The following is a 23,559-nucleotide window of genomic DNA, read 5'->3' as shown; positions in this document are numbered from 1 at the left end:
GGGGCAGGAGAGGGGTACAGGGCAACATTCTTCCCTCTTACCCAGGCGTTAGCACATGCTCTTCCTTCTGCCCAGAACACGTTCCCCCACCCGCCTTTGGCTCAGCAGCTCTCCAATCTTCAGGTCTCAGTTCAGCTCATGCCTACTAGGAACCCTTGCTCAGATGGTCCCCACCCGGGCTAATGTGCTGGACCATCTTCTGGTTTGTGCTCCATATCTCATGGAGTGGCAATTAGCTGACAGTCGATGTGATCGTTTCTCTCAGCTGGCTGAGAGCTGTGAAAGCAAGCACTGTCTCCCATTGATCTTTGCATCCCTGCACTGAGGACCGTGCCTGGCACATGTTAGATTTTCACCCCATAAATGCGGGCTGGATTGATGGGTGGATAAGATGGCTAGAGAGATGGACAGATAGATGGGCAGATGATGGATGAATGGGTGAATGGACAGACAGGTGGAAGCATGGGGAAGATGGGTGGATGAGTTCTCGGATATCCTCAAGACAGAAGGCTGGTTTCCATGACTTTCCTTGGCCATCTCCCTTCTGGGAAGAACTTCCTCACCAGCCCTGCTGGAGGAGCAGCAGGAGGCCTCATTCCCTGGATTCCAATCCTCCTGACACCATGCAGTCCTCCCCTTCCTACCCTCCCCTGCTCCCAAGTTCGCTAGGGGCTTAGGGGAGGTGGTGTGATCTGTAATCTCGGCTCAAGCTGTGTGACTCACATAAGTCACCTGTCCTTTCTGGGCCTTAATTGTCCCATGCATAAAACCAGAGGCTCAGCATAGATGTGTCTTCAAATCTCAAAGGCCCAATTTTGGCTAACGTCTAAAAATGCTTCATGGGTACCGGAATAGAGTACCACATGCAAAAAAAATCAAGCGGTGCCTAACCATGCAAATAAAAAAATGTCCACATTTACTTGCTATGCTTTATATTAAAAATACTCATTTTCAAATTTGCTCTTGGGGAAAAAAATTCACAGTCCACCATCATGGGGTACCGGATGGCCAGCTGTGACTCCGTGCCTTCCTGCAGACCCTACAGGAGAGGGCAGTGGCTGCCTGTGCTGGGTGGGGCTAAGGGAGGGCGACAGCAACAGCTGGGCAGTGACAGGCAGGCCGGCAAGAGACGCCTGCTCAGCTGTTGCTAGGGCTGACCAAGACACTTACACACAATCCCGAAGGTAGCTCGGACACCCCATCCTCTTTGTCTAATCCAATCTCCTTACTTGGGGCACGGGCAGCACGAGAGCACAAAGAACCGCAGCTGTCTCCCTTCCCTGGGCTTCAGCTCCAAGCACTGTGACGCCCGGGCTCACCTGAGAACCAGGAGGATAATCTCACTGTTCGCTGGAACTGCCCAGAGCCGGTTAAGGCCTGGGCACTGTCCTTCGGGGGAACTAGTCCAGCTGGGTGGACAGACAAGCAAACAGGTGTGGTGCAATTGCTATTGGTCCGAGCCAGGGTTTTTGCATGAGGAGGAGGAGGTTCGGGGGTAATTTTAAAAGGCTAGACACATGGTGGCAAGGCCCTCTGTCATTATTCGGGATGGGGGAGCAGGGCACCCGGGCGCATTAAGGGTTGCACTGGGTTGTTTTCCATGAGTGTGGCCCTCCCCATAGGGTTAAAGTGGGGAGGAATCACCCTATCAGTCAACGGCTAACATACCAATTCACTCCTGAGGAACTGACAGATTCTGGGTCTCTAAGAAGCTGAATGGAAAGCCTTGGAGTGGTGGGTGGAGGCAGCCAGGCCACGGCACACCGTGCAGTGAGAAGAGGCGGGAGTCCAGTGCCAGCAGCTGAACCTGAAGCTGAAGCTGTGTCCCCACTGCCACTTGCACAAGTCAAATAAAGGGGCTGTGTTGTCTCTCCCCACCCTCAACTTTGAGCTTCTACGGCCGGGACTGAATCTTGGTCATCTTGCCATCCTGGGTGGTGAGCAGGAAATCTTGGTAGAACAGCCTTCCAGAGAACACCTCCCCTTCTCAGAAATGGGAGCAACACTGGCTTCACTCTGAATAAGCATTTGCTGACAGTGGTCTGTCTTCCTCTTCCACTCACCGGGTCCCATGCACTCCGACTCCAACGCGGTCATGGCAGCGGTGGGCAACCCCTAGGCAAGTCCTAGGCACACCCAGGATTTTCTGGCTAGAGCCTACCATGTGACCCTCTAGGCAACGTATGGGCCTGGACAAGTGAGCAGGGTGGACCACAGAGGTGCGGTTTTACTAAACACCGCATGATCTCAATTTCTTATGGAGTCTGAAAAACAGGATAAACCGATGAACAAGATAGAAACAGGGGCACGGGCGCCACATGGAACTCCTGACAGCTGTCGGGAGTGGGGGACGAATGCAGAAGCCAAAGGACATAAATACGCACAGTCATAGACAGCAGCGTGGTGATGGCCAGAGGGCCAGGGAAGCGAGGGCTGGGGTGAGGTGGCCAAGGGGGGAAATGGGGACATCTGTAAAAGTGTCAGCAATAGAGGGGGAAAGCCAGCTGATAAAGCTGTAAGCCGAATCGCAGCCAGAGCCTCTCCACAGGCTCCCGGGGCCGCCTCTCCGGCTACACGGTCCTGTGTGAGGCCAGCTGTCCTTTCCAGGATGTGAAACTGCTTCATTCTGTCACTCTTCTTTAGCAAAGCTTTTTCTTGTAAGAAATGCCAGCAGGCAATTATTTGTGACTTACGACTTGGACCCAATAAGGAGTTGGAAACCTTCAGTCCCCAGTTCTGAAGACTCCAACAATGGAGGCATGAAACCCAAAGGCCTGGAATGGCCCTGCCCCAGCGCCCTGGGCGCACTGACCTGCACTCCTGCCCCTTCCGCAAACCTCTCCTCAGCCTTGAAACACACCTCGGCAACCTAGGGATGGAAGGTCGCCCCCCCTCCCTGCCATACCATCTAAATTTGTTTAAAAAAATGAGCTGGGTTTTCAGCATACAGCTGTTCATGGACACTTGGCAACTGCACCTGCGGTTCACATTTTTCCAGCTCGCACTGACGGCTGTGTAAGACTTGGGTGTTAACCTACTGCAGCCTTCCCTCGGGGAACTCTGTCCTGCCACCAGCCTGGAGGAAATCACAGCTCCCACCCCCATTCTCTGGGGCTTAGACTGGCCAGGCCGGGAGGCAGGGCTGAATGTGAAACACTCCCCTTCAGTATCCGCACAATCAGATCGGGGGTGGGGGGGGTGGGGACAGCGTGGGAAATACTTTGAAATGAGAACAGCTTTTGTTTCGAGATGACAAAGGCCATCGCCCAGGATCCAGGACTTGAGGGTGACAGTGGCCCAGACCCTCTTCTGACAAACCGTGGGGAGAGGCAATTAAAACGCAACAATGAAACCAACCTTTAAATAGTAACTTTTAAAAATATAAAAACAGCTCATTACAATGACTTTTCATTTTCTCTTTTCTTCAGTAATCAACGTCTACCCTCACCCTCCCTTGTGGCTACAGCCTTAACAGTGGCAGATGAACATCTGAGACAGACAGAGAGACGAGAAAGACAGGGAGACTGACTCTAGCCAGCCTCTCCCCCAGCCTCAGAAAGGTACAGAGCGCCTGGCCAGTCTCGGTGGCCTCTCCTTGCGGTCGGGGGGGCTGCTGGCACAGGAGCACGACCGCCGAATACAGGCGATTTTCAGTGGAGCCCTCCTACCTTCTCAACAGACAGAATCACACATTATAAAATAAGCCATAAAATGCAGTATAAAAATTATCTTCCATATGCTACATCCATGGAGAGCCCATCACCAGGACTCAAACGGGCCTTTAGCTTTTCCTTAGAAGAAAGAAAAAAGACCAGAAAAACAAACAAACAAACAAACAAAAAACCCGAATGCTAACTCCTCAAAACATACTGGTAGCAAAGAACAGTGCCTGCAGGAGATGATGTCCTACTTGTAAGCTGTCTGGGCTCGAGAGAAATCTGCAAAAAGCCACCACCGTGCGCCAGGCCACCGGTGCCCCGGCCCCCAGCACCCTCAGCCCGCCACCCTGCCTGGTGCCTCGGTGCCGTGGGGGGGGAGATCGTCCTCTTAGCCTCAATCCTGCAGGCTAAATATTCTTCCCCCGTAACGGGCAGGAAAGGGGCAAAGGCATGTTATAAAAGGACAGCACTTCTAATTCTTTATTCAAATAAAAAAAAAAAAGCACCCACATCAGTTGCTATTTTTCTCTGGTAGCTCCCTGAGCTGAGTTGCTATGCTTTCTTCTAACTTTCTGTCCGGTTTAGGTTTTGTCCGCAGACTAAGAAGGGACGAAGAGGGAGCGCCTCTGAACTCCATTTCCCAACACAACTAAGTGCGCACCCAAGACAGACGGGCAAGGAGGGGAGGGTGAGTGAGCAAGAGTCCGGGCCCTGAGCGAGAGTGGCAGAGCAAGGGACAGACGAAGTGCGGAAGGCCACAGGAAAATCTGACCATCTCTGGGGCCCTTCGCCCAGGCTGGCCCCCGACGCAAGTGCTGGTCGGCGCAGTGTCCATCTTGGTCCCCGCCCTCCTGGGAGGAGGCCCAAGCCCACGTGGAGGCACACTCACCCCAGGGTCCCCGGCTGGTCAGTCTGGGCGCCCCCGCGGTGCCCCTCCTCCACCCGGGATCTCTCTCCCCATACCTTCCCCTCCCCCTGCAGGACTTTCTGTTTCAAACAAAAAACAAACAAACAAAAACCACCACCACCACGAGTGGATTACAAATACAGCAGGCGAATACACGGCTAGCGTTTCTGGTGAGAAGCAGCCTCCTCCCCCCGCTGCCCAGTCCAAGACGTGAGTCTGTTATGTACACTTTTCACACACCTTGTGCGCCGCACAAGGAGGAAAATAAGACCCCCCTCCCCCGCACAGATGCCGTCCTCCCCAGTGTCCCCGGCTCAGGGCATGGGGACAGACCAAAAGAAAAGGGAAGGAAAGACAGAGTCAGGTGTCTGTGGGGAGCTGGAGCCATAAGCCTCCAAATAAATCTATTAGTAGCATCTGCCAGGACGGTGAGGGGAGGAGGAGAGAAATCCATCGGAGTCTGTGGGACGCAGCAACGCAGCGCAGAGTCGGACGTGCAGGTGCGCCCTCCCAGCCCGCCGGAGCGCAGCCCTGGAACGCCGGGCTGCTGGCCGGCCTCGCCATCCTCGGGAGCCCTCGCCAGGATCTCCTCGTCACAGCTCAGTCTTTTCCTCCCAGAGTCTGACAGCCCTGTTATAGTCCTTGTTTAGTAGATGACCTCGTAAACCGTGGCCTTCTTGTCACCAGAGCCTGTTACAATGTACTTGTCATCTGCCGAAATGTCACAACTCAAGACAGACGAGGATTCCTTAGACTGGAGGAGAGGCAGCAAGATATGGGAAGGAAAAAAGGCAGGGATCACTTTCTCTTCACACCACTTCAATGCTCTGAATTAAACCCCCTGCACCGCCCCCCCCCCCCCAGAGCTCCGCCCCAGAGCGCACGCAGCGTGGCCTCTGACACAGCCCAGCAGGTACCTCCCCTCACAGACACCCCTTCCCTGGGCTTCTCCACAGGGAGCAGCTTGCTGACAGGGCCCACTGCCGTCTTCAGTGTCAGGCCCCAGATGGTAAAGAAATCGTAAGAAGCTTCCTTCCTCTCTCACCTCTTGCTAGATCCTTTTGCTTTCGCCCCGGCTCTCCTCACATTGATGAAACACAAACTTACTCAAACACCAGGCAGCACAGCTCTGAAAAAAGCTGCCCTGTTTGCTCCACTGCAACACACCCTCTCCAAATGCTCAGTACCTGGCCAGAGCCAGGGGCCTGTTCTCACTCCTGTGGGGTCTTGAAACACTATAAAAGCCCCTGCCTGGAGCAGTCATATGCCGTCAACAGCAGACAGCGTCCTGCTGATGTGCCCAAGTTTCTGGAGACCCATACTGGACCCAGCAGGTAGGGGCTGGAAGGGCCACGGCAGGTCCTGCTTTGCCTCCCAATCTCCCCTTGGCCATCACCACAGCTCCGCCCTGACTCGGGGCAGAGCCAAGAGGGGCATTCGGAGGGCAGGTGGTACCTGGAATATGCTGGCTCCATATGGTGTCCTCCAGGCGTTGAGAAGGTTATCTTTCCCAGTGCTCACAAACCACTTGCCTGTAGGCGAGAGGCAAAGAAAGGTCTGGTTGGGACCTGTTGCCCTCTGAAGTTAAGACCTACCCCAGACCTGGCCAGCTGCCATGGAAATGCAGCGTGAACCACTAACCAGTGCTTAGCCGACTCTGCTTTCAAGAGCCATTTTTCAAGCAAGACACATAACAGATACATGGACACCCGGAAAACGCCTTTCTCTGCAATCAGGGGAGAGGAGGGGGGCCGAGACGGAAAAAGGCAGGTTTCGCACTTAATCACAGCAATTACAGGTTCCAAAAACATTCTTTTAAAGCCACAACAGTGGGCTGATCCTTCTCATTTCTACAGGAAGACAGCAGGAATCGCTGGAAAGTGGCAAAGCAAGCCCTGCGCCTGTAGCTCCAACTGAGGCTGGAAGGCAGCAGGCACCTGCACTCTGCCAGGGCGCCATCAGCAGCAAGGTACTGTGCTCCCCCAAAGCCATGTGGTGGGCGCTGTGCTACTCCCAGGCGATAGAGTAAGACCCATGGGAGTCAGAGACGATGAGATGTGTCCCAGGCTGCACACTTGTCAGTGGAGGAGCAGACTGTCCAATCCAGGGCTCTCAGCCAAAGCCTGCAGTCTTAACCGCCTGGGGGGACTGCCTGCAGTTTGACTGCCCTAGGCTAGCAGCCACTGGCTGTGGCCTGGTGTCAGGAGAGCTCAGTACCCTGGGGCAGTATCTGCGTTTGAGGGATTAAGGATGGGGGGCACCAGTCAGGGCCAAGAGGCTCTGCTCCGACTGTAAGCGTGGGGCCCTCATCTGTACACAGAGGCCAGGCCAGGCTGCCAGGGCCGCCGCGCCCCCGGCTCACCGCAGTAGGCGAACTTGAGGGAGAGCACGCAGCTCTCGTGCAGGTGCAGCTGGTACTTGTCCGGCTTGGTGTGGTGCAGCACCTCCACGTTGCTGCTCTCCATGCCCACCGCCAGCCACTCTCCGGTGGGGCAGTAGCCCAGAGAGAAGATCTGCGAGGGGGGGAGATGAGCTCAGCCTCCTCTGCCCTCCAGTGCCCCGCCACTCCTTCCCCATCACCTCCCACCTGCCCTTTGCAAAGCCAAGCCCTCCTCTGCCTCAGCCGAGTAGTCCAGGGGTATGGGATGGGACTCCCCTCCCACCCCTCCCACCCTCCACTTTCTGGGAGAGGAGGCCGAGGCTCAGAGAGGTTGCTGACTCGAGAAAGTAAGTGGGAGAGCCAGGATTCGCACTCAGAGTGACACAGATCTTTTACTTTCAAAGTTCCTCTCTGTCTGTGACTTCTGTCTTACCTTAAGGAAAACCACGAGTGACTAAAACGCTAACATATTAAACATGTTATGACTAAAATATTAAAATGGGCAGTAAAAACAGCAAAAAAGTTGTAACACCTAGCATTGACAGAACGCTCCCTATGAGCCAGGCGAATGGCTGCAGCTTTTCGAGGACCCATGCCAGGTGCTTACGCCAGACCGAGGAGGTGCTGCGGCCGCCTACTATAATTCCCATCTCAGAAGTGAGGAACTGAGGCCAAAGCCCTCAACAGTGGAGGAGCTGGGAGTTAAAGCTAAGCAGCTGGGTCAAGTGTGTCTAATTCCAAGGCCTTGTTGACTCTATTTCATTGCTGCTTCCTTCAGGAAGCCATCCCAGATGGCCCAGGTTGGTCTCAAATCCCTTGGCAATGACCACCTATAAGGGCCCCTTGGTCCCCAGACCCAGCTCAGTGGGTCCCAGGAGGAAACACGCTGCTCTGGGCTGGGGAGGGGGGAGAAGAGCCTCGGCTGGTCACCTGGGAGGTGAAGTCATGCTGCTGCAGCTGCCGGCCCTCCCGCAGATCCCAGGAGCGCACGGTGTTGTCCAGGCCCCCGGTCCACAGCTTGGTGCCGTCGTGGGAGATGTCTATGCAGCTGGCCCCATCCGTGTGGCCCTGGAACTGCCTGTGAAGGCCAAGCGGGGAGGAGGGGTGAGTTGAAGAACCCCTGGATTCCAAGCTGGCAGCCTCTTCTGAACAGAAGAGAAAACTGAGGCCCAGAAGGGGGTTTACCATGTGCCCGTGTCCCCCAGTGAGCCTGCAGCAGAGCCAGGCCTGGCCCCTCTCCTATCCACTCAGGGGTCCTGTCCACGGGCAGGTTCATAACAAAGGAATCTTCCTAGGCAGATACTCGGTGCCTCCTCAACGTGCATCCTTAATCCCTCTCCTTACCCTGTTCGACTAAGGGCTGATTGATTACACAAGCCGAATAGTAACGTGATGAACAAAGACGGCCCACGTACACCGAGGGCCGACTCCGGGCCAGCCCTGCTGCTGCTGCTGCAGCACTAGGTCTCGTTCTGGGGAAGGCACAGCACTGTGCCCCTCTCCCGTGGGGCTGGCTGACACGCACGAGGTCCCTCCCATGACCTCACCGGACCAGCGTCTGGTTGTGCAGGTCCCACACGGCGATGTTCCCATCACTGCAGCAGGAAAAGCAGACTTTGGCATCAGGGCTGATGGCCAGGGCATAGCAGGCGGGGGCAGAAGACGTCAGCTCAGCCTTGATGCGGGGTGTGGGAGAGGCCAGGTCCCAGATGGTGAGCGTGCTGGCCTCACCGCCCACGATGAGCGTGCGCCCGTCGGGGAGCAGCTTGCAGGAGCGGATGTAGTTGTCCCTGTTCTGGAGGAAGAAAGGGCAGTGTGGGGAGTTGCCCACCTCCCTTCCCAGGGACCAGAAGAGTCCCGCCCAGCAATTTTAAGAACTCTCGCCATCCCTGCTCACCTTCTGCCCGGCCACCTCCACTGCTCATTCCCAACCCTTCGATCTTCCATGCATTTTTTTTTCACAAACCCCAGAAAGTCAGTATCATCTCCACTTAGTAAAACCAGGGTTTAGGGGGGGTTAGCTGCTTGCCCAAAGTCACCCAGCCAATTATACAGGGCTGAGCCAGAGCAGGTCGACAAGGCTCTCCCCTGGCCCCGGCTACCCTGCTCCCCCATGCCCACAAGAGGTGCCCACAGCCCTGGAATCCTCACCAGGCAGTCCAGCTGGGAGATGGGGCTCTTGCTGCCTGGCTGGCTGATGTCCCAGATTTTCACACAGCCCTTGCCGCCTGTGTAGACGTGCCGCGTGGGGTTGCTGATGGTCACGGCACACACCACCTCGCCATGACTGAGTGTGTTGATCTGCCGGGCATGTCTTGGGATGCCGGGGCCTGCCAGGGCGTCATGGGGGAAGGGCACAGGCTGCATCTGCCCATCGGCGCTCACGTGGAAAGAGTATGCTCTGAAAGGGCGAGACCTGTCACTTCTGCTGTCCCCAGTCCTCTCCGGTGGCTCCATGTCCTACCCAGTTCCACCGGCACCACCCGGACTGGCCTCCCTGCCTCCAGCTTCCCCCCAAATCTTAGGGAACCCAGTAACCCCAACTCCCTTGGCTAGGCTCCACCGGAGTGGGGAATGATTACTATTCCTGCCTTGACTTCTGCTCCTGCTTACACATCCTTACTCTGAGCCAGGTCACTAGCCCCACCTGTGCCTGGGAGCGGCCTCTCCCATTACCTTCGATAGGGGTTATCTACGACACCCCTACCACACCGACCACCCCTGAAAAGGACCCAGCAGGATGCCTCCTCCTCCTCAGGAGCCAGTGACATTGAGTTGGAAACCTGTTTACATCTCCAAATAAATCATAAAGTACACATCGGAGCAGGAGGAAAGCAGGCGCGGTCTGCCTACTGTTTCACGCTACAGTGGGTGTCAGCTGGGGGCGTTTCAAACAGGCAGAACCCAAAGGAACCCCCAGGTCAACCGTCTCATTTGATCAGGAGGCCCTAACACCTGTGGTATTCCTTCCCTTCCAGATCCCACTGACCAGACCCTCCAACTCCTCTCAGTTCCCCTTTCAGAAAGAACCCTGGGCTGAACAGGAGTATGGACAGACTACAGCCTGGCCTGTAAGAACCTCTCAAGGGAGGAGGCCCACCAGGGCCGGGGATGGGGAGGGGGGTGTGCTCTCCTCTACCCTCCCCGAGAAGCATGCAAGCAGGACAGCCAGAGCTTACGGTTTTCCCCCAGGAATGGAGGTGAGGCTCGAGGGCAGGCCCGCCGCCCGCATCGGGGGGTGAGGGTCAAAACCAACCTGTAAGGCAAGACAAGGCCAGCCCTTCGTGAGAGATACACCATATATCCCCCCACCCCGGGCCCTCCTCCTCCTCTACTTCTTGGGTCCTGCCTGCACAGCACTGCTTCTCCAGGCCCCGGAGACAGACAAGCAGAGCAGACCCCACTGATTCAGAGGAAACAGGCCCAGGAGGGCCAAGAGCTGTGCCCGGGACAAGGGCAGGGATGGGGTGGCCGTCCAGACCTCCCAACTCTGAACCAGCATCCTCTGCCTCCCCCATTTCCCCACCCCTCTTCAGTTCCTCCACAGTGTCCCAGTGGGCTTGTCACACGAAGAGGAAGCCACACCAGGTACGGGAGATAAAAGAAACTGTCTCCTGAAAATCACCCCTCTCTCTCCTACCAACCCAGTCCGAACTGCTCATCAATGCTAACAGATGACCCCTGGTGTAACATGCAGCCCTGTTTGCTGAACCCCTGCTCCCTGGAAGTCACCTGACTTATCTTGGGGTCCCACCCCAGGGGGGCCCAGAGAGACAGGGGTCAGCTCTACTACCCAGACAGAGAGGGGCAGCCAGGGAGGTGCATCCTGAGAGGAAACGATGGGCAGGCCGGGGTGGGGCCCAGGTCTACAGATTCCCAAGTTGTTTCTAAGGAGCACTTTACCCCAAAGGCAGCTGGTTGCCTGGCGGTGAGACCCTGGGGTCCCCTTTGGTGTACATGAAGTGCCCCTTAAGCCTCACCAGCTCCCTACTCCTTGCCAGTCCCCCAAAAAGGAGCCAAAAAGTCTACGTACAGCTCCAAAGCTCACCATTGGCGATCGGCCATAGGCGGCTGCGGCGGCAGCGGCGGCCGCGCTCATCTGGGGCGGGATGTTGTGGAGGCCGGCATAGGCACTGGGGCTGGTGAGGGAGCCGTTCATCTCGTGGTGGCTCATCATGGCAAAGGGCGCCGCGTAGGAGCTGGTGATGGAGATGGGCGTGCGCAGGGCTGAAGCTGCAAGGAGGTGGGCATCAGTGGGAGGTGGCCATCAAGGGGAGTGGGCCCCACCCTTCTTTCCAGGACAGAACCCAGGCCACTAGGCCACCTAGCAGCAATCCTCTCAGAGTGAGCCCTTCTAACTGGGACCCCCATCTCCATAGCTTAAGAAGGCTCAAAATGAGAGAAGTGTTCATCTTGTTTCTCGGAGCAGGTCATGGAAGCCCAAAGGAAGGAGTTGTTCAAAACCTCACAGAACTAACAACAGGAGGCAGGAACAAACAGTGGGTATCCTGACCTGCCCGGGGCTCCTGGCACACACCTAGCCCAGAGGTGGCCCCACTAAGCCCTACCACCAGGGCTAAAATACCAGTTCCTCTCCTCCTGAAACCTGCCCATGAAGTGCCCACAAAGGCAGACCCGGAGAGCCACAGCCCATCTGTGTAGCTGCAGCTCTGGTCTGGGCAGACCCCCCACAACCACGGCACCCCAGCCCCGTCGTGCCTACCCATTATACCTATCGGGTCCATGCCCGGAGGTTTGCCTGGCATCGACCGGAGCCCTGGGGTCGTGCTGGTGCCTGGAGTCGGGGCATCGTTCCTCGGGGTTGGTGTGTTGGACTTGAGCCCAGGGGTGGAGGATTTGTCGTTCTGAAAGGAGAAGACACAGAGACCAAGGAGACCATGAAGCTCTTTACCTCAAATGCCAGGCTTTACCTCACACGCCCAGTGCCGGTCGCCACATTGAGCATGGGGCCAGCCCCAACCCCAGTTTTGAATCTTCTGCCCCAAAGCCACTCAATTCTTGCCCAACCTTGTTGAGCAGAGACTATGGTGACTGGTCCCACTTTATAGATTCAGCAACCAAGGCTCAGAAACGTCAACTAGTCAGCACGGGGTTCAGACAATTAATGATAGAGCCGGCATTTGAACCTGGGCCAAACCCCGAGGCATGTTCATCCTACTCCACCCTCTGCCCTCCAGCCAGCACCACCCCAGCTCCTGTCTCTCTTCCAGGACCTTTTCCCTCTACCCGACCCTCCCCAGCCCTTTCCCAGCCTCGAAGCACTGGACCGGACCCCACATACATGACCAAGGTCTTTGGTCTTGGAGGAAGGTGTGCTACTGGAGGAGGCCACCGAGGCGGGGCTGGTGGGGGCGTCCTTTTTCAGGCCACGGGCTTTGTCCAGCCCGTTTTCAGGAGGGGAGTGTGCAGGGCTGACCCGGGGAGTTGCTGGGTCCTAAAAACACAAGCGATGCAGAACTGTACTCAAAGCAATAACCAGCCTAGACGCCTTCCTGCCCTGGGATGGGAAGGGACTGGGCACGGGTGACACAGAAAGGAGCCTGGCTGCAACAGACTGGAGACTCCAAAGTGGGGGTGGCTACTTCTTAATGATCTAGTCAAAATCCTTAGACCCCCCCCCAAGGGGGGAGACAGGCCTGGGTGGGAGTGGGGTGACCAGCCCAAAATCACACACAGTTCAGGACTCAAATCTGGACCACTGGGCCTCTGGGTAGATCTGCTCCAGCTTCTCCTTCTCTGCGGAGGCTGACCCAGGGGCTCACAACCCCCTCCTCCAGACCCCAGGGTGGTGGGCGGAACACAGCTGATCTGGAGGAACTTGAGGAACTGGTGCTGGCCCTGCTCTGGGATCTCTGAGGGTCTCTCTCTGGAGACCTGCCCTGGGAAGCCCTTGCTTGCCCAGCCACCATGCAGCAAAGCCCTGCCCTGTTCTTCCCCACCAGCCTGATGGCCCAACTTCAGAGGCCTCACTGCCCTGCTCAGGCTGCTGATGTCAGCACAGCAGCTGTGCTCCCACCCAGGGAAGGAGCACTCTGAAACCTCCCACACTGAGGGGTACTCTGCAGCCCGGGTCTGCCCTTACCTCATTGGAAACATCCACCACCAGATCGTCACTCTTGTCCCCATCACTGTCCTGCAAACGAGAGAGAAGCCAGTAAGAGCCCCCCCCCCACCCCCACGCCCCGCAACAGTGGGTATGAACTATCCTTGCCCTGCTTTCACCAGCCAGGATCTGATCCAGGCCAAACCCCAAGGCCCACCAAAGTGAGCCCTCCTCCTCAGCGGATTCCTAGCTCTGAGGTCACTCTGCCCCCACATGCACTGGCAACCTCACCAACACCTGCCCCGGTATAGTTCTCAGCCCCTTTAACTTGTCTCTCTGGAGCCAGACACCACTTCCCAATGGGTTTTATATCTGCTATCATTTACAAGGAAGTGACCCAGTCTCACTTCACCATTTCCACACTCTGTGACAGGGAAGATGAGCCTCATCACCCAGAAATGCAGCTGAGACCAGCTGTGCAATGTTCCCAAAGCCATAGAGCAGCCAAGTGGCTGAACAGGGCTCGGCATAAGACCACCTGGTCCCAGAACAGCATCGCCCTTCCCTTTGTCCCAGCTCTCACCCCTGCACATTGCATGACCACGCTGTAGGGTCAAAGTGTGAGGTGCCAGGGACAGCTTTCCGGAGCAGACTGGGCATTCTGGGAGGGCCGTGATGGCAGCTGGGGTTGCTGGCCTGTCCATAGGAGGTACCCTCAGTTCTCCCCAGATCCCTCCCTACCCCCTTCCCCAGGCTCCACTACTCCTATCCTTGCTCCCACCTATCTCTGTGACTCACTCACAGCTCGGGTCCTGTGGGGCCTCCCATGTCCCCCGCCTGCCCAACACAACCCCAGGAGAGCCCACCACGCCCAGACGCACGTATCGACTCAGGCTGTCCTTCTCCTCGGCCTTCCGCTTCTTGGCTTCCATGCTGTAGTCTGCAGAACTCCGGTGCTTCTCACTGGCCCGCAGGCTTTCCGAGGGTGAGACCGAGTTATTCTGGAAGTGGGAAGGTAACTTGGTATAAGTATTTCATGCACACAGTCACAGCTAAGCACAGGGACTCAGGAGGTCACTGGTGGTGTCCTTCATGTCCACAGGTCACGGCTGCATCGGTGTCTCATCAGGAAAGCCCTCGTAACTCCCCAAACTACGTCCCCCTGAGAGAGCCTCTGGCATCGCCACAAAGCCACTGCTACGCTACACCGAGTAATTAATCTTGCAGTGAGCCTGTGCCTTCCAGACTGTGAGGCTGCACGCTCTACTCCGTCAGGGCGGGAGTCACCCCTGCTCCCTTCCCCCCATCTCATGCCTCTCACAGTTACTTGTTCTAAGAAGGAATAAGCCAAATTCGCATCGAGTCTTGAAAGATGGATCGGGGCTGACAGCCTGGGGCCACGTGCAAGAAACTACTTCATTTACTGACCCTTCTGGGAACAGTGGCTGCCAACAGGCTTTCTCAGTGGTGGTGCAACTTTAGAGAAATGCCAGGATTACAAAGACACAGAAAACACCGCGTCGTCTTCCCTCCGAAAGATGGGAAAGAGCATAAAGGAGGTGACAATCCTCCCTGTTCCTCTGTCACAATGGGAAAGAGGCCAAGAAGTAGGCCCAAGGCCCACCAGCAGGAGGCAACGTGAAGGAAAGCCAAGTTCCAGAAGGCCTGGATCTGAAGGGAGAACTAATGAGTTCTCCCTTCAAACAGGAAGCACGTAAGGATGAGAACACTTTGGAACTTGAGGCCTGGGGAGAGAAAAGATAGCTGGGCCAACAGCTGAGGCAGCAGAGCCTCGCAAGCGGCCTGGGAACGATGCTGTTCCCAGGTGAGCGCGCCACCCGCAGAGGACCCGCCGGCTGTCAGCACCGGGCTGGAGCAGGGAGCAGCACCTGCCAGCAAACCTCTGTGCCCAGACAACTAAGTCAGAATCGAGCCCCTCAGGGGGGCTGTTGTGGTTTACTCTGGTCTAAGGGCCAAATCCCTAACCTTTCCTCACTTCCTCACCACCAACCCCTGTTCTGAGCACCGCCCTACATTGGGCCCTGGGGGAGGGAGGCCCAGTGTGGAGGAAGGCACCGGCAAACACCGCCCTCCCGGAGCTTCCAGCCAGGGGAAGGACAAGACCGGGCCATGGACACCCCCCCACAGTGCGGAGAGACATGTTCACGAGAGGGCATCGAGAGGGATGAATGTGCACCTCTGTCTCCCCACTTTCTGGGGGCTGGTGCCAGTGTTTGGGGGAGCCAGCCACAGAACTTAATTTCCTTTGCTAAGCCAGTTTCTGGGCAGCCCTTCCCTGCCAAGTTTCTGCCTGAAGCAAATTAAAATGGCAGAGTTATCAAGCCTTGAAGAAAAAAACGGAGGTTATAATGGAACTGCAGCGCAACCTTCCCCACAGCCGTGAGAGTGGCGGCAATGTGCGCACGGTCGCAATTCAATTAGCCGCTGCGAGCCTGGCAGAAAAATCACCGTCGTTTCATTTCCTTTCCTCCGATGGTGGCCGCCCCGTGCTAAGCAGAAATGCTTCCAGGCCCTGTCCTCGCGGGCGGGCAGAGAGGAGGGGGCGGGCGGCAGCTCGTGTTTCTCCTTGCGACTCAGAGCGCGGCTTGGAGAACAGCGAGCTCTTTCTTCTCATGCAGTCAGGCTGAAAACCCTTGCTGCTACTGGAGAGTCATGTCAGGCATTTAGCGGCATCGATCCAGCCCGCCTCTGGCTGGCAGGCAGCCAAAAAACTAAGTATTTTTTATTGCTTCGGCTAGGCAAGGAAATATGAATGAAGCTACCTCTAATTGGACTCCAGACTAACCCCTCTGGGACAGATTCCAGCCCGTCCAGCCATCCCCCCTCCCATCTGGGCACAGGCCTGTCCTTCCAGCCGTGGGCCACATCTGTTGACAACCTGGTTTCCAAAGGGCTGATTACTTCAGTCTACACCCCCTGAAACACCATCCCCACATGCGCACAGCCTACTGCCTCTCCCGAGAGGCCCGGCCAGCCTCAGGATGGCATCCTGACTCATTCCCACTGGGCTCTCCGGGGGTCCGAGCCTGCGCCCCCCCTCCCCGCTCCGTGAGTCTGATGCACACGGATATGCGAGTGCCACAGGGTGAAGAGCTCGGTTCTTGGGGGGTTCCCCGTGGGTTTCTTTTAGCAGAAAGCTTTCATAAACTAGAGCACAAAACCAAGAGCAAAGAGCAGCGAGGATGAGGATGACGCAAAGACAGGGAGGGTGTGGGCTTCAATGACCCATTTCACTCTACAACAGGTCCATTAACCAGGTCATCTCCAGACCTTACGTCCTGTTCTGGGCGGGGGTGGGGGGGTGTCTTCCTCACTAAGCTCAGAGGCTGGCTGGGCAGGAAGATGCCTATGTTAGAGATAAGGAAACTGAGCCTGAGAGAGGCCAAGAGAGCCATCCAATGTCCCACGAAGCCAGGACCAAACCTAAGCCATGAGGCATCCAGTGTGGGCCGTCTCTGAGGCAAGCCACCTCTCCAAAAATGCCACTTCCTGAGGACCAACACTAAAGCCATATGAATTGGCCCATGGCCAACGTACCCAGCCACCCCCAGGCCTAAATGTGCACCTGGAATTCGAAGCACACAGGCAAGTCCAGAGGGAACAGGAGCACCGCTGCTCAGGGGAGGTTTAAAGTCCATCCGGGCAGCGGGCTGCAAAGGGGAGCTGGGGCAGCTGGTTGGTTAGGTGCCTGACCTTCCAAGTTCTACTTAACACGAAGTAATAACCAAGGCCATCCTAACAGATTAGATGGCCCCAGATACAAGGACAGCGATGAAGAATAAAATAGCTTTGCTAATCGCAAGAGGATTTTTTTTATCCAGACTCCACTGTGCTTATTCAGAAGGCTTATTCACTTGAAACAGAACCTCTGAGCCTCAGTGTGATCGGAAAGATTTACAGCAAATCTCAGAGCTGGCAGACACACTGCAGCCTGGCCTTAATGCTCACTTGCTAGCACTTTCTTAAACCCAGAACAGGAAGAAACCTCAGGTGCTCGGAGGAAATGAGGACACAGGGTTGTATGGGGGTGGCCAATCCAGGGAATGGAGAAGTACCCCAACCCAGGAGGCGGGGCACCTGGGTCCTCAGCCCTGGGTGCAGCCCAGACACTCTGCAGACCCCCGCAGAGGACCCGGGGCCAGCCAGCCGACCTCTCCAGCTAATCACCTGTCCTGTAAAGGGGGTTAGAGCCCATTTAGCCCAAGCTCTTCATCTGACAAACAGGGGACCAAAGCCTGGAGAGGTGAAGGCTTCCCCAGCTGACGGTCACTCTCCACAGGCGACAACTCCTAGTTCATGACAACACCTCCGCCTCCCACCGGAAGGTCCCACGGTCCCGTACTCCCAGCACCGCAAACACCCCCCGTCGGTTCCAGAGTGCTGGCACTTACCGCACTGGATTCTCTCTCTGTGGGGACCGAAGGCAGGGCAGGAGGAAGGTCAGGGCCCCCAAGACAAAAAGACAAAAAACAAAAAGAAACAGAAAAAAGTCAGTCTCATCCAGCCAGGTTTTATCCTTTGCTACTTGATGGGTTTTCGAACGAGCAGCAGGCCCGACCTCACTGCGGGTCAGCCAGGGCAGGGAACTCGGCCACGTTTCTCAGTTTGGAAGCTAACTGCCCCGATTCCCATGCTTCCCCCGGTGACCAGTCGGGGTGGGGGGTCAACCCGTGGCCTGCCTCTCTCGGACACACCAAGAAGGACACCGAGACTACTGGTCAGCAGTTTTTAAGCCGTGAACTTGGGAAGGATCACGCTATGCAAAATATCCACAGGATCTGGGATTGAGAACATCATTGCTTTTTAAAAGAAGCTGTGAGACTGGTGTTTGTCATTAAGGAACACCATTCTGTTTTTTGCCAGAAACCCCCGGAAGCTGAAACCTTTATCTGCCGGTTGGCACTGACACCTGACTCTCCTGTCCGCCATGGGGCGGGCCTCTCCCTCTACAGGGAGGACGACCTGTGGCAGGGACAGAAATGTCCATTTCTGGTCCCACATCCTGCTACCACCCTGGGGACCTGGCCAGGGCAGGATGGTGACAGGCCAGGTCCCCGGTGCCCAAGCATGAGGTGCCAGAGGCCTCAGAAGGTGCTGCCCTAATATACACCGAAGTGCAAATCAAACCATCACGCTGCACACTTTATAGTTACATGATCTGTATGTCAATTATATCCCAATAGCTACAAAAAACGCCTAAGGGCAGACCACACAAGGTGGCAGTATTTGAAAGGGTCTCCCAGGAAGGCAGGCCCTTCCCTTTCCCAGCGAAACTGAGTCCTCTGCTTGGGCCGACTCTGCAGCTTCCTGGATCCTCACAGAAAGGGAAGGGGGCGGGGGGAGCAAGTCCTCATTCCAAGTCCTTCCCAGCCCCTCCCTGCAGTAGTGTGCCTGCTGCCTCTCCCAAAGACAGTCAGCTAACAAGTCTTTACTGCGTGCTGACTGTGTACCTTTTCCAAGGTACCTGTGTTGGTAAGACACCGAAGCTAAATTGGACCCCCAGGAATTGGGCCCCTGTCCTCAGAGGACTAATGATTTTAGTGGGGACAAAACATCTTCCGGGGGTAGGATATAAGAGGACAATAATCAAGGACTTAGTCTTCTGATTCCACCTCTTAAGCTCTTAGAGCAATTTGTGAAAGACCCCAGCCTGGCCAGGAAGGCATCTGGAGGGCATGGGACTGGGGCTGGCCCTTAAGGACAGGCAGGGTGTAGCCAGGACGATGGGAGGGTACTCCAGGCTGAATGAACACGGTGTCTTCCAGGGCAGAGTCCCAGGTGCACATCAGGGGTTAGGAGCTCTGGTTTCCATGCACCAGGAATTTAAGAGATGGCTCGAAATCCTTTGCTAACTCCTGTCCTAGGGACAGAGCATTTTCTCTGTCCACTCACAGTGGAGCCCCTAGGACCCCTGCCCCCAGCCCAGCCCTGCCCCCAGTCCCAGCTCTAGGCCGCACCTCTGTGGTCCAGCTCATGATGGTTCTTCTCGTCCTTAACCGTCAGGTGGGCCTGGCTGCCCAGGGCTCCGAGTGCCAGCAGCCCCGAGCTGCTCCCCGTCACCGGGGGGATCCCTGGAGGCTGGAGGCCTGATGGGTGGGGTGGCAACTGGACTGGGGGGCCGTGCGTGGCGTGGGAGAGGTGCTGCGCCTGGAGCTGCTGTTGCTGCAATGAAGTTGGTGGTGAGCACAGCCATGCAGAAGAGGGCAGGGGAAGCCACAGGCCATCCCTCTTGCTCCTTCATGTGGCAGCAGGGAAAAAAAGCCCCCCAAAACCTTTGTCCCCGTCTCACTCCACATGCTGTCTTATTGAAGGAAGTCGACTGATGGACTGCAGTTTAGATTCAAGATCTATGTGTTCAAACACTCTAACCCGTCCCTCCACCCAATTCAGATAGAATTTTTCCACGTATGTTTAGAAGTCCAAGATAAATAAATCATGCATTTAAAAACCGGAGTCATCAGGGCTCCCTCCCAGGGGAGGGCATCCATTTCTAAGCTCCTACCACTCCACGTTCGTTCATGCTTGCATGCCTTCATTGTCAGCAGCCAGTGCCCCGTACCCTGAGCCCAGATCCCGAGGAAGGCTCCCTAATGCTGAGGAACTCCAGGCTTGCCTTAGAGAGCGAGGGCCGGCTACAGCCGCCAAGTGCCAAGGTCAAAAGGAGGCTGGGATCAGTGAAATGACAGCTAATGCCCCTGGACATGAGAATGGACAAGAAGAGCGGACTTTTTGGAAGCAGATAGTTCAGGACTCAAACCCCAGCTCTGGGCACCTACCAGCTGTGTGACCTCAGGCAGGCTACTCAAAACAGCAGCTAATGTTCAGCAGAGAGCTTCCAATGCCCCGCCTCCTTTCTAAAACCTTGACCTGATTAACACAGCACGATCATCTATAGCAAAGAGGATAGTCGCTAGTAAAGGACTATGGCCCTCTGCTCCACGCGCCAGCCCAGCACTAGCCTCAGGGTCCTCTCTTTCCCTCTCCCCACCTCGACCCAAGGCACTGGCTTAGGCAGGCTTAGGTCTATCCCCAGCAACCAGAACTTAACATTCCTAAGATAACGCCAAATCCTTCATAGGGATCAAAATATTTCTTAGGAGTGGCTGGGGCCTTGAAGATGCTGTGCACACATCTTTCTTCTCAAGGAGCACAAGAGAAGGGAACCAACATTAACGAATGCTGGGCATTTCCAAATATTATCTCTGCCCCTTCCAACCACCTGGCAAAGGGGGGGGTGGTGCCCCTGTTACACTTTGACAAACAAACTCAGGAGGACGGAGCGGGTGGCCAGCAACCAGCGAAGTCCCATCTCTAGTAAGTGGGGTGTGGACTCAACTCATTCGACCACTAGCCTCATCCAGAGAATATTCCTAAGGAGACCCCCAAAACAAGAAGACTTCTTAAGCGGGAACAACGAGCAGAAGTCTGACAAGCTTGCCTGTCAGTGTTAACTGTGGCTTCTGGGCCACTGCTGACAGATGGCAGAACAAAGTCAAGGCCCACAGTTCTGGTTGCAGGTGGGGTCCACAAGGCGACATCTGAGGTCAGAGGTTACCCCCCCCCACACACACAGCTGAGTGGTAAACTGCCAAACTGACCCGCCTCAAAGTCAGCAGCAGCGGCAGCTACCAGTGCGCGCCTGGCCCGGAGGGCTCACTCCTCAGCCACGGGTGAAAGGCTAGGACCTGCTGCCCAGACCTGGGCCGTCTGTTGCTGGGCAGTTTACAGAGGCCGTTCACTGGTCCCAGTGCGGCCTGACCCCAGATCTGCCCCAGGCCCCCCAGGCCAGAAGCAAGCCCAGGGCCGCAGCGGCTGGAGTCCCAGGAACCCNAAGCGGGAACAACGAGCAGAAGTCTGACAAGCTTGCCTGTCAATGTTAACTGTGGCTTCTGGGCCACTGCTGACAGATGGCAGAACAAAGTCAAGGCCCACAGTTCTGGTTGCAGGTGGGGTCCACAAGGCGGCATTTGAGGTCAGAGGTTACCCCGCCCCCCCACAGCTGAGTGGTAAACTGCCAAACTGACCCACCTCAAAGTCAGCAGCAGCGGCAGCTACCAGTGCGCGCCTGGCCCGGAGGGCTCACTTCTCAGCCACGGGTGAAAGGCTAGGACCTGCTGCCCAGACCTGGGCCGTCTGTTGCTGGGCAGTTTACAGAGGCCGTTCACTGGTCCCAGTGCGGCCTGACCCCAGATCTGCCCCAGGCCCCCCAGGCCAGAAGCAAGCCCAGGGCCGCAGCGGCTGGAGTCCCAGGAACCCAGCACTCAGGCTCTGGTGGGCCTGGGCTTAAAGGAAATGTGATTTTTATATCATCACAAAAATAACACATGCTCACCATCTAGTACAAATAAGCAGATTAAGAGAACTTTTCAAAAAACCTTACCCTTTAATCCTACCCCTGCCCAGAAGATCCATATTATTCATCTGTCTAGATTTTCCTTCATGGAAATCCACATATTTTAAATGTATTTCTATACAAATGGGCTCTTGTTAACCTTACTGCTATGTAATTGGATTTTTTTTAATCCTCACCCAAGGACATTTTTTTTTTCACTGCTTTTAAGAGGGAAGAAACATTGATGTGAGAGCGAAACATCGACTGGTTGCCTCCCGCATGGGCCCCCACAGGGAATCAAACCCGCAACCTGGGCACGTGCCCTGACTCGGAATGGCACCTGCAGCCCTTCGGTATATGGGACGACACTCCAAGCAACTGAGCCACACCAGCTTAGTCCAACTGGGTGTTAGTTTAGAGTGTTTTGAACAAATCAAGTTTCCTTTTGAATGGCCACACAGTATTCCCTGGAGTGGTTGGACCATTCAACTTTACCTAAATACCCAGTTTTAAAATGAGTCTCTACTGGGGGCCCTGTGATTTTAGACCACTTGCTAGTAGGCCCTCTACATCTGCTAAGGTTAACTACTTAGTAAAACCCTAGAAAGCACGAATGGAGGTATTTAATCCGCTCTTTACAGCATATGGCCAATGAGATCGCTGGAGGGAGAAAAGACAGAAGAAGAGAGAACGGCTTCATAGGTGCAGCCCCACTGCCTGGCAACAAGGCTAACGCCTCCATCAACAACCCGTCTCTCCTGAAAGAGCTTATCGAAGGTCCGTGCCCATGGAAAGACTGCTGAATAATTCCAAACACCCTGCTTCTTACCTTACCAGGTAAGCCCTGCCCTCTGACCCGACCTTCTAGGCTCATCTTTCCTCAAATGCCACTTCCTCTGGAAGCCTCCACCCTCCCGGCCAGTTTCTCCCTTTGGACCGCTCAGACTCCGGAGTCAGACAAAGGTGGACGTCCAGCTCTCCTGTAACAGCTGAGTCAGAGGACCTCTCTGGGCCTCAGTTTCCTCATCCCCAAAATGGGAATCAGAATGCAGCCTATTTCTTTGGGGCGTGCAAGAATCACATGCTTTACTATACCCAAAGGCAAAAGAGGTGCTCAATTCACACCAGCAAAAGCTATGACTGGACCGTAAATAGAACTGTTTCTTTCGTCTTCATATGCATGCTGCTTGGCAACTTGTGGCTTCCAGAAAATCGGGGACCTTGTTTGATGCATCCTAGCACCTCCAACATGGCACCTAGCGTGTTTGCTTAGAAAAGGCAAACACGGACAGGCTGGGAAGGAGGTGAGGCAGCAGAGCGGCTCTGCCCAAAAGTGACCTCACACCTCCCAGATCCATGCCTCCTCTCCAAGGCCCATGGAGATGCAGCTGAAAGTTACTTGGAACAAGGAGCATCGGTGGGGCTTCCTACGTCTCTGGAACATGAATAAGTAAACCAGCATCAGACACTTGGGAAACAGTGGCTTTCGAAGATGCTGCGCTTCCAAGACTGAGAGTGGCTTCTGCCATTAGCGTATAAAGCACAAATGTCGTCTTTCCAACAAAAGCAAGAAACTGCCATGGTTCCATGCACTTATCTTCTAGTTCAAGAGCACCCCCTGCCCAGCCAGAAGGCCTCCCCTGAGCAGTTTAAAGGCGCAGTCAGGAGTGGCCCGACAGGCTCCAGGAATCAGAATGTAAAAGCCGGCCTCCGAGGCTTCCCTCTCAGGGTAGGAGCAGATCCAGGGCTGGTTGGGTGGGGGCCTACTGACAACAGTCTTCATTACAACAGACGGTGAAACAAAGGTTTCTCCCCAGTGGGCAGGGCGAGCCAGCTGGCGATGGGCAATGATCCTCTCCTCTCACCGTTCCCACGTCTCAGCCGCAGCCCCTGTGCAGGCAGGCAAGAAGGAAGGCACGGCCATCCTCAGGCTGCATTTCTACCCGGTGACATATCCCTGACCTCAGAAGACAATGTGCTGAAACTCAGAGCATCTCAGTGACAGGGGGACCATGTTTTCAACTGGGGAGAAACAGCACCGAGGCCACAGTCCAAGGAGGGGCTGAGCTGACCACGTGGCAGCAGCCTGCCTCGTTTCTACTGTTCCTTCTAATACTGGGACTTCTCCATCCGTGACGTGGATGCAAGTCAGCCATCCCCTGCCACTTCCAATCCCAAAAGTGGGGCCAGGAAACT

The 23,559-nt window shown here is 55.7% G+C and overlaps 1 protein-coding gene across 13 annotated transcripts in view; it reads right to left on the bottom strand.

The window, feature by feature from the left end:
• Nucleotides 1–3,353: 3,353 nt before the first annotated feature.
• Nucleotides 3,354–23,559, bottom strand: part of TLE3 (TLE family member 3, transcriptional corepressor) — a 45,291-nt gene continuing 25,085 nt past the window's right edge. For 2 of the 13 annotated variants that reach the window (XM_037047167.1, XM_037047173.1), the window contains exons 7-20: nt 18,989–19,193; nt 17,423–17,439; nt 13,892–14,011; nt 13,050–13,100; nt 12,249–12,401; nt 11,670–11,811; nt 10,980–11,179; nt 10,126–10,226; nt 9,098–9,347; nt 8,494–8,741; nt 7,877–8,024; nt 6,929–7,079; nt 6,022–6,098; nt 3,354–5,320 (exon numbers count right to left, since the gene is read on the bottom strand). In XM_037047167.1, the coding sequence (XP_036903062.1) occupies nt 5,213–5,320; nt 6,022–6,098; nt 6,929–7,079; nt 7,877–8,024; nt 8,494–8,741; nt 9,098–9,347; nt 10,126–10,226; nt 10,980–11,179; nt 11,670–11,811; nt 12,249–12,401; nt 13,050–13,100; nt 13,892–14,011; nt 17,423–17,439; nt 18,989–19,193 (1,971 nt within the window). In that variant the 3' untranslated portion in view covers nt 3,354–5,212. The remainder of the gene's footprint in view (nt 5,321–6,021; nt 6,099–6,928; nt 7,080–7,876; nt 8,025–8,493; nt 8,742–9,097; nt 9,348–10,125; nt 10,227–10,979; nt 11,180–11,669; nt 11,812–12,248; nt 12,402–13,049; nt 13,101–13,891; nt 14,012–17,422; nt 17,440–18,988; nt 19,194–23,559) is intronic. The other 11 variants (XM_037047172.1, XM_037047177.1, XM_037047175.1 and 8 more) reach the window with 7 other exon arrangements.

Source organism: Sturnira hondurensis, unplaced genomic scaffold (assembly GCF_014824575.4).
Source record: "Sturnira hondurensis isolate 20B ecotype Veracruz unplaced genomic scaffold, ASM1482457v3 Scaffold0005329, whole genome shotgun sequence".
Classification (NCBI taxonomy): Eukaryota; Metazoa; Chordata; class Mammalia; order Chiroptera; family Phyllostomidae; genus Sturnira; species Sturnira hondurensis.
Note: the sequence above shows the minus strand (reverse complement) of the source record. Positions and strands in the feature narration are given on the sequence as shown.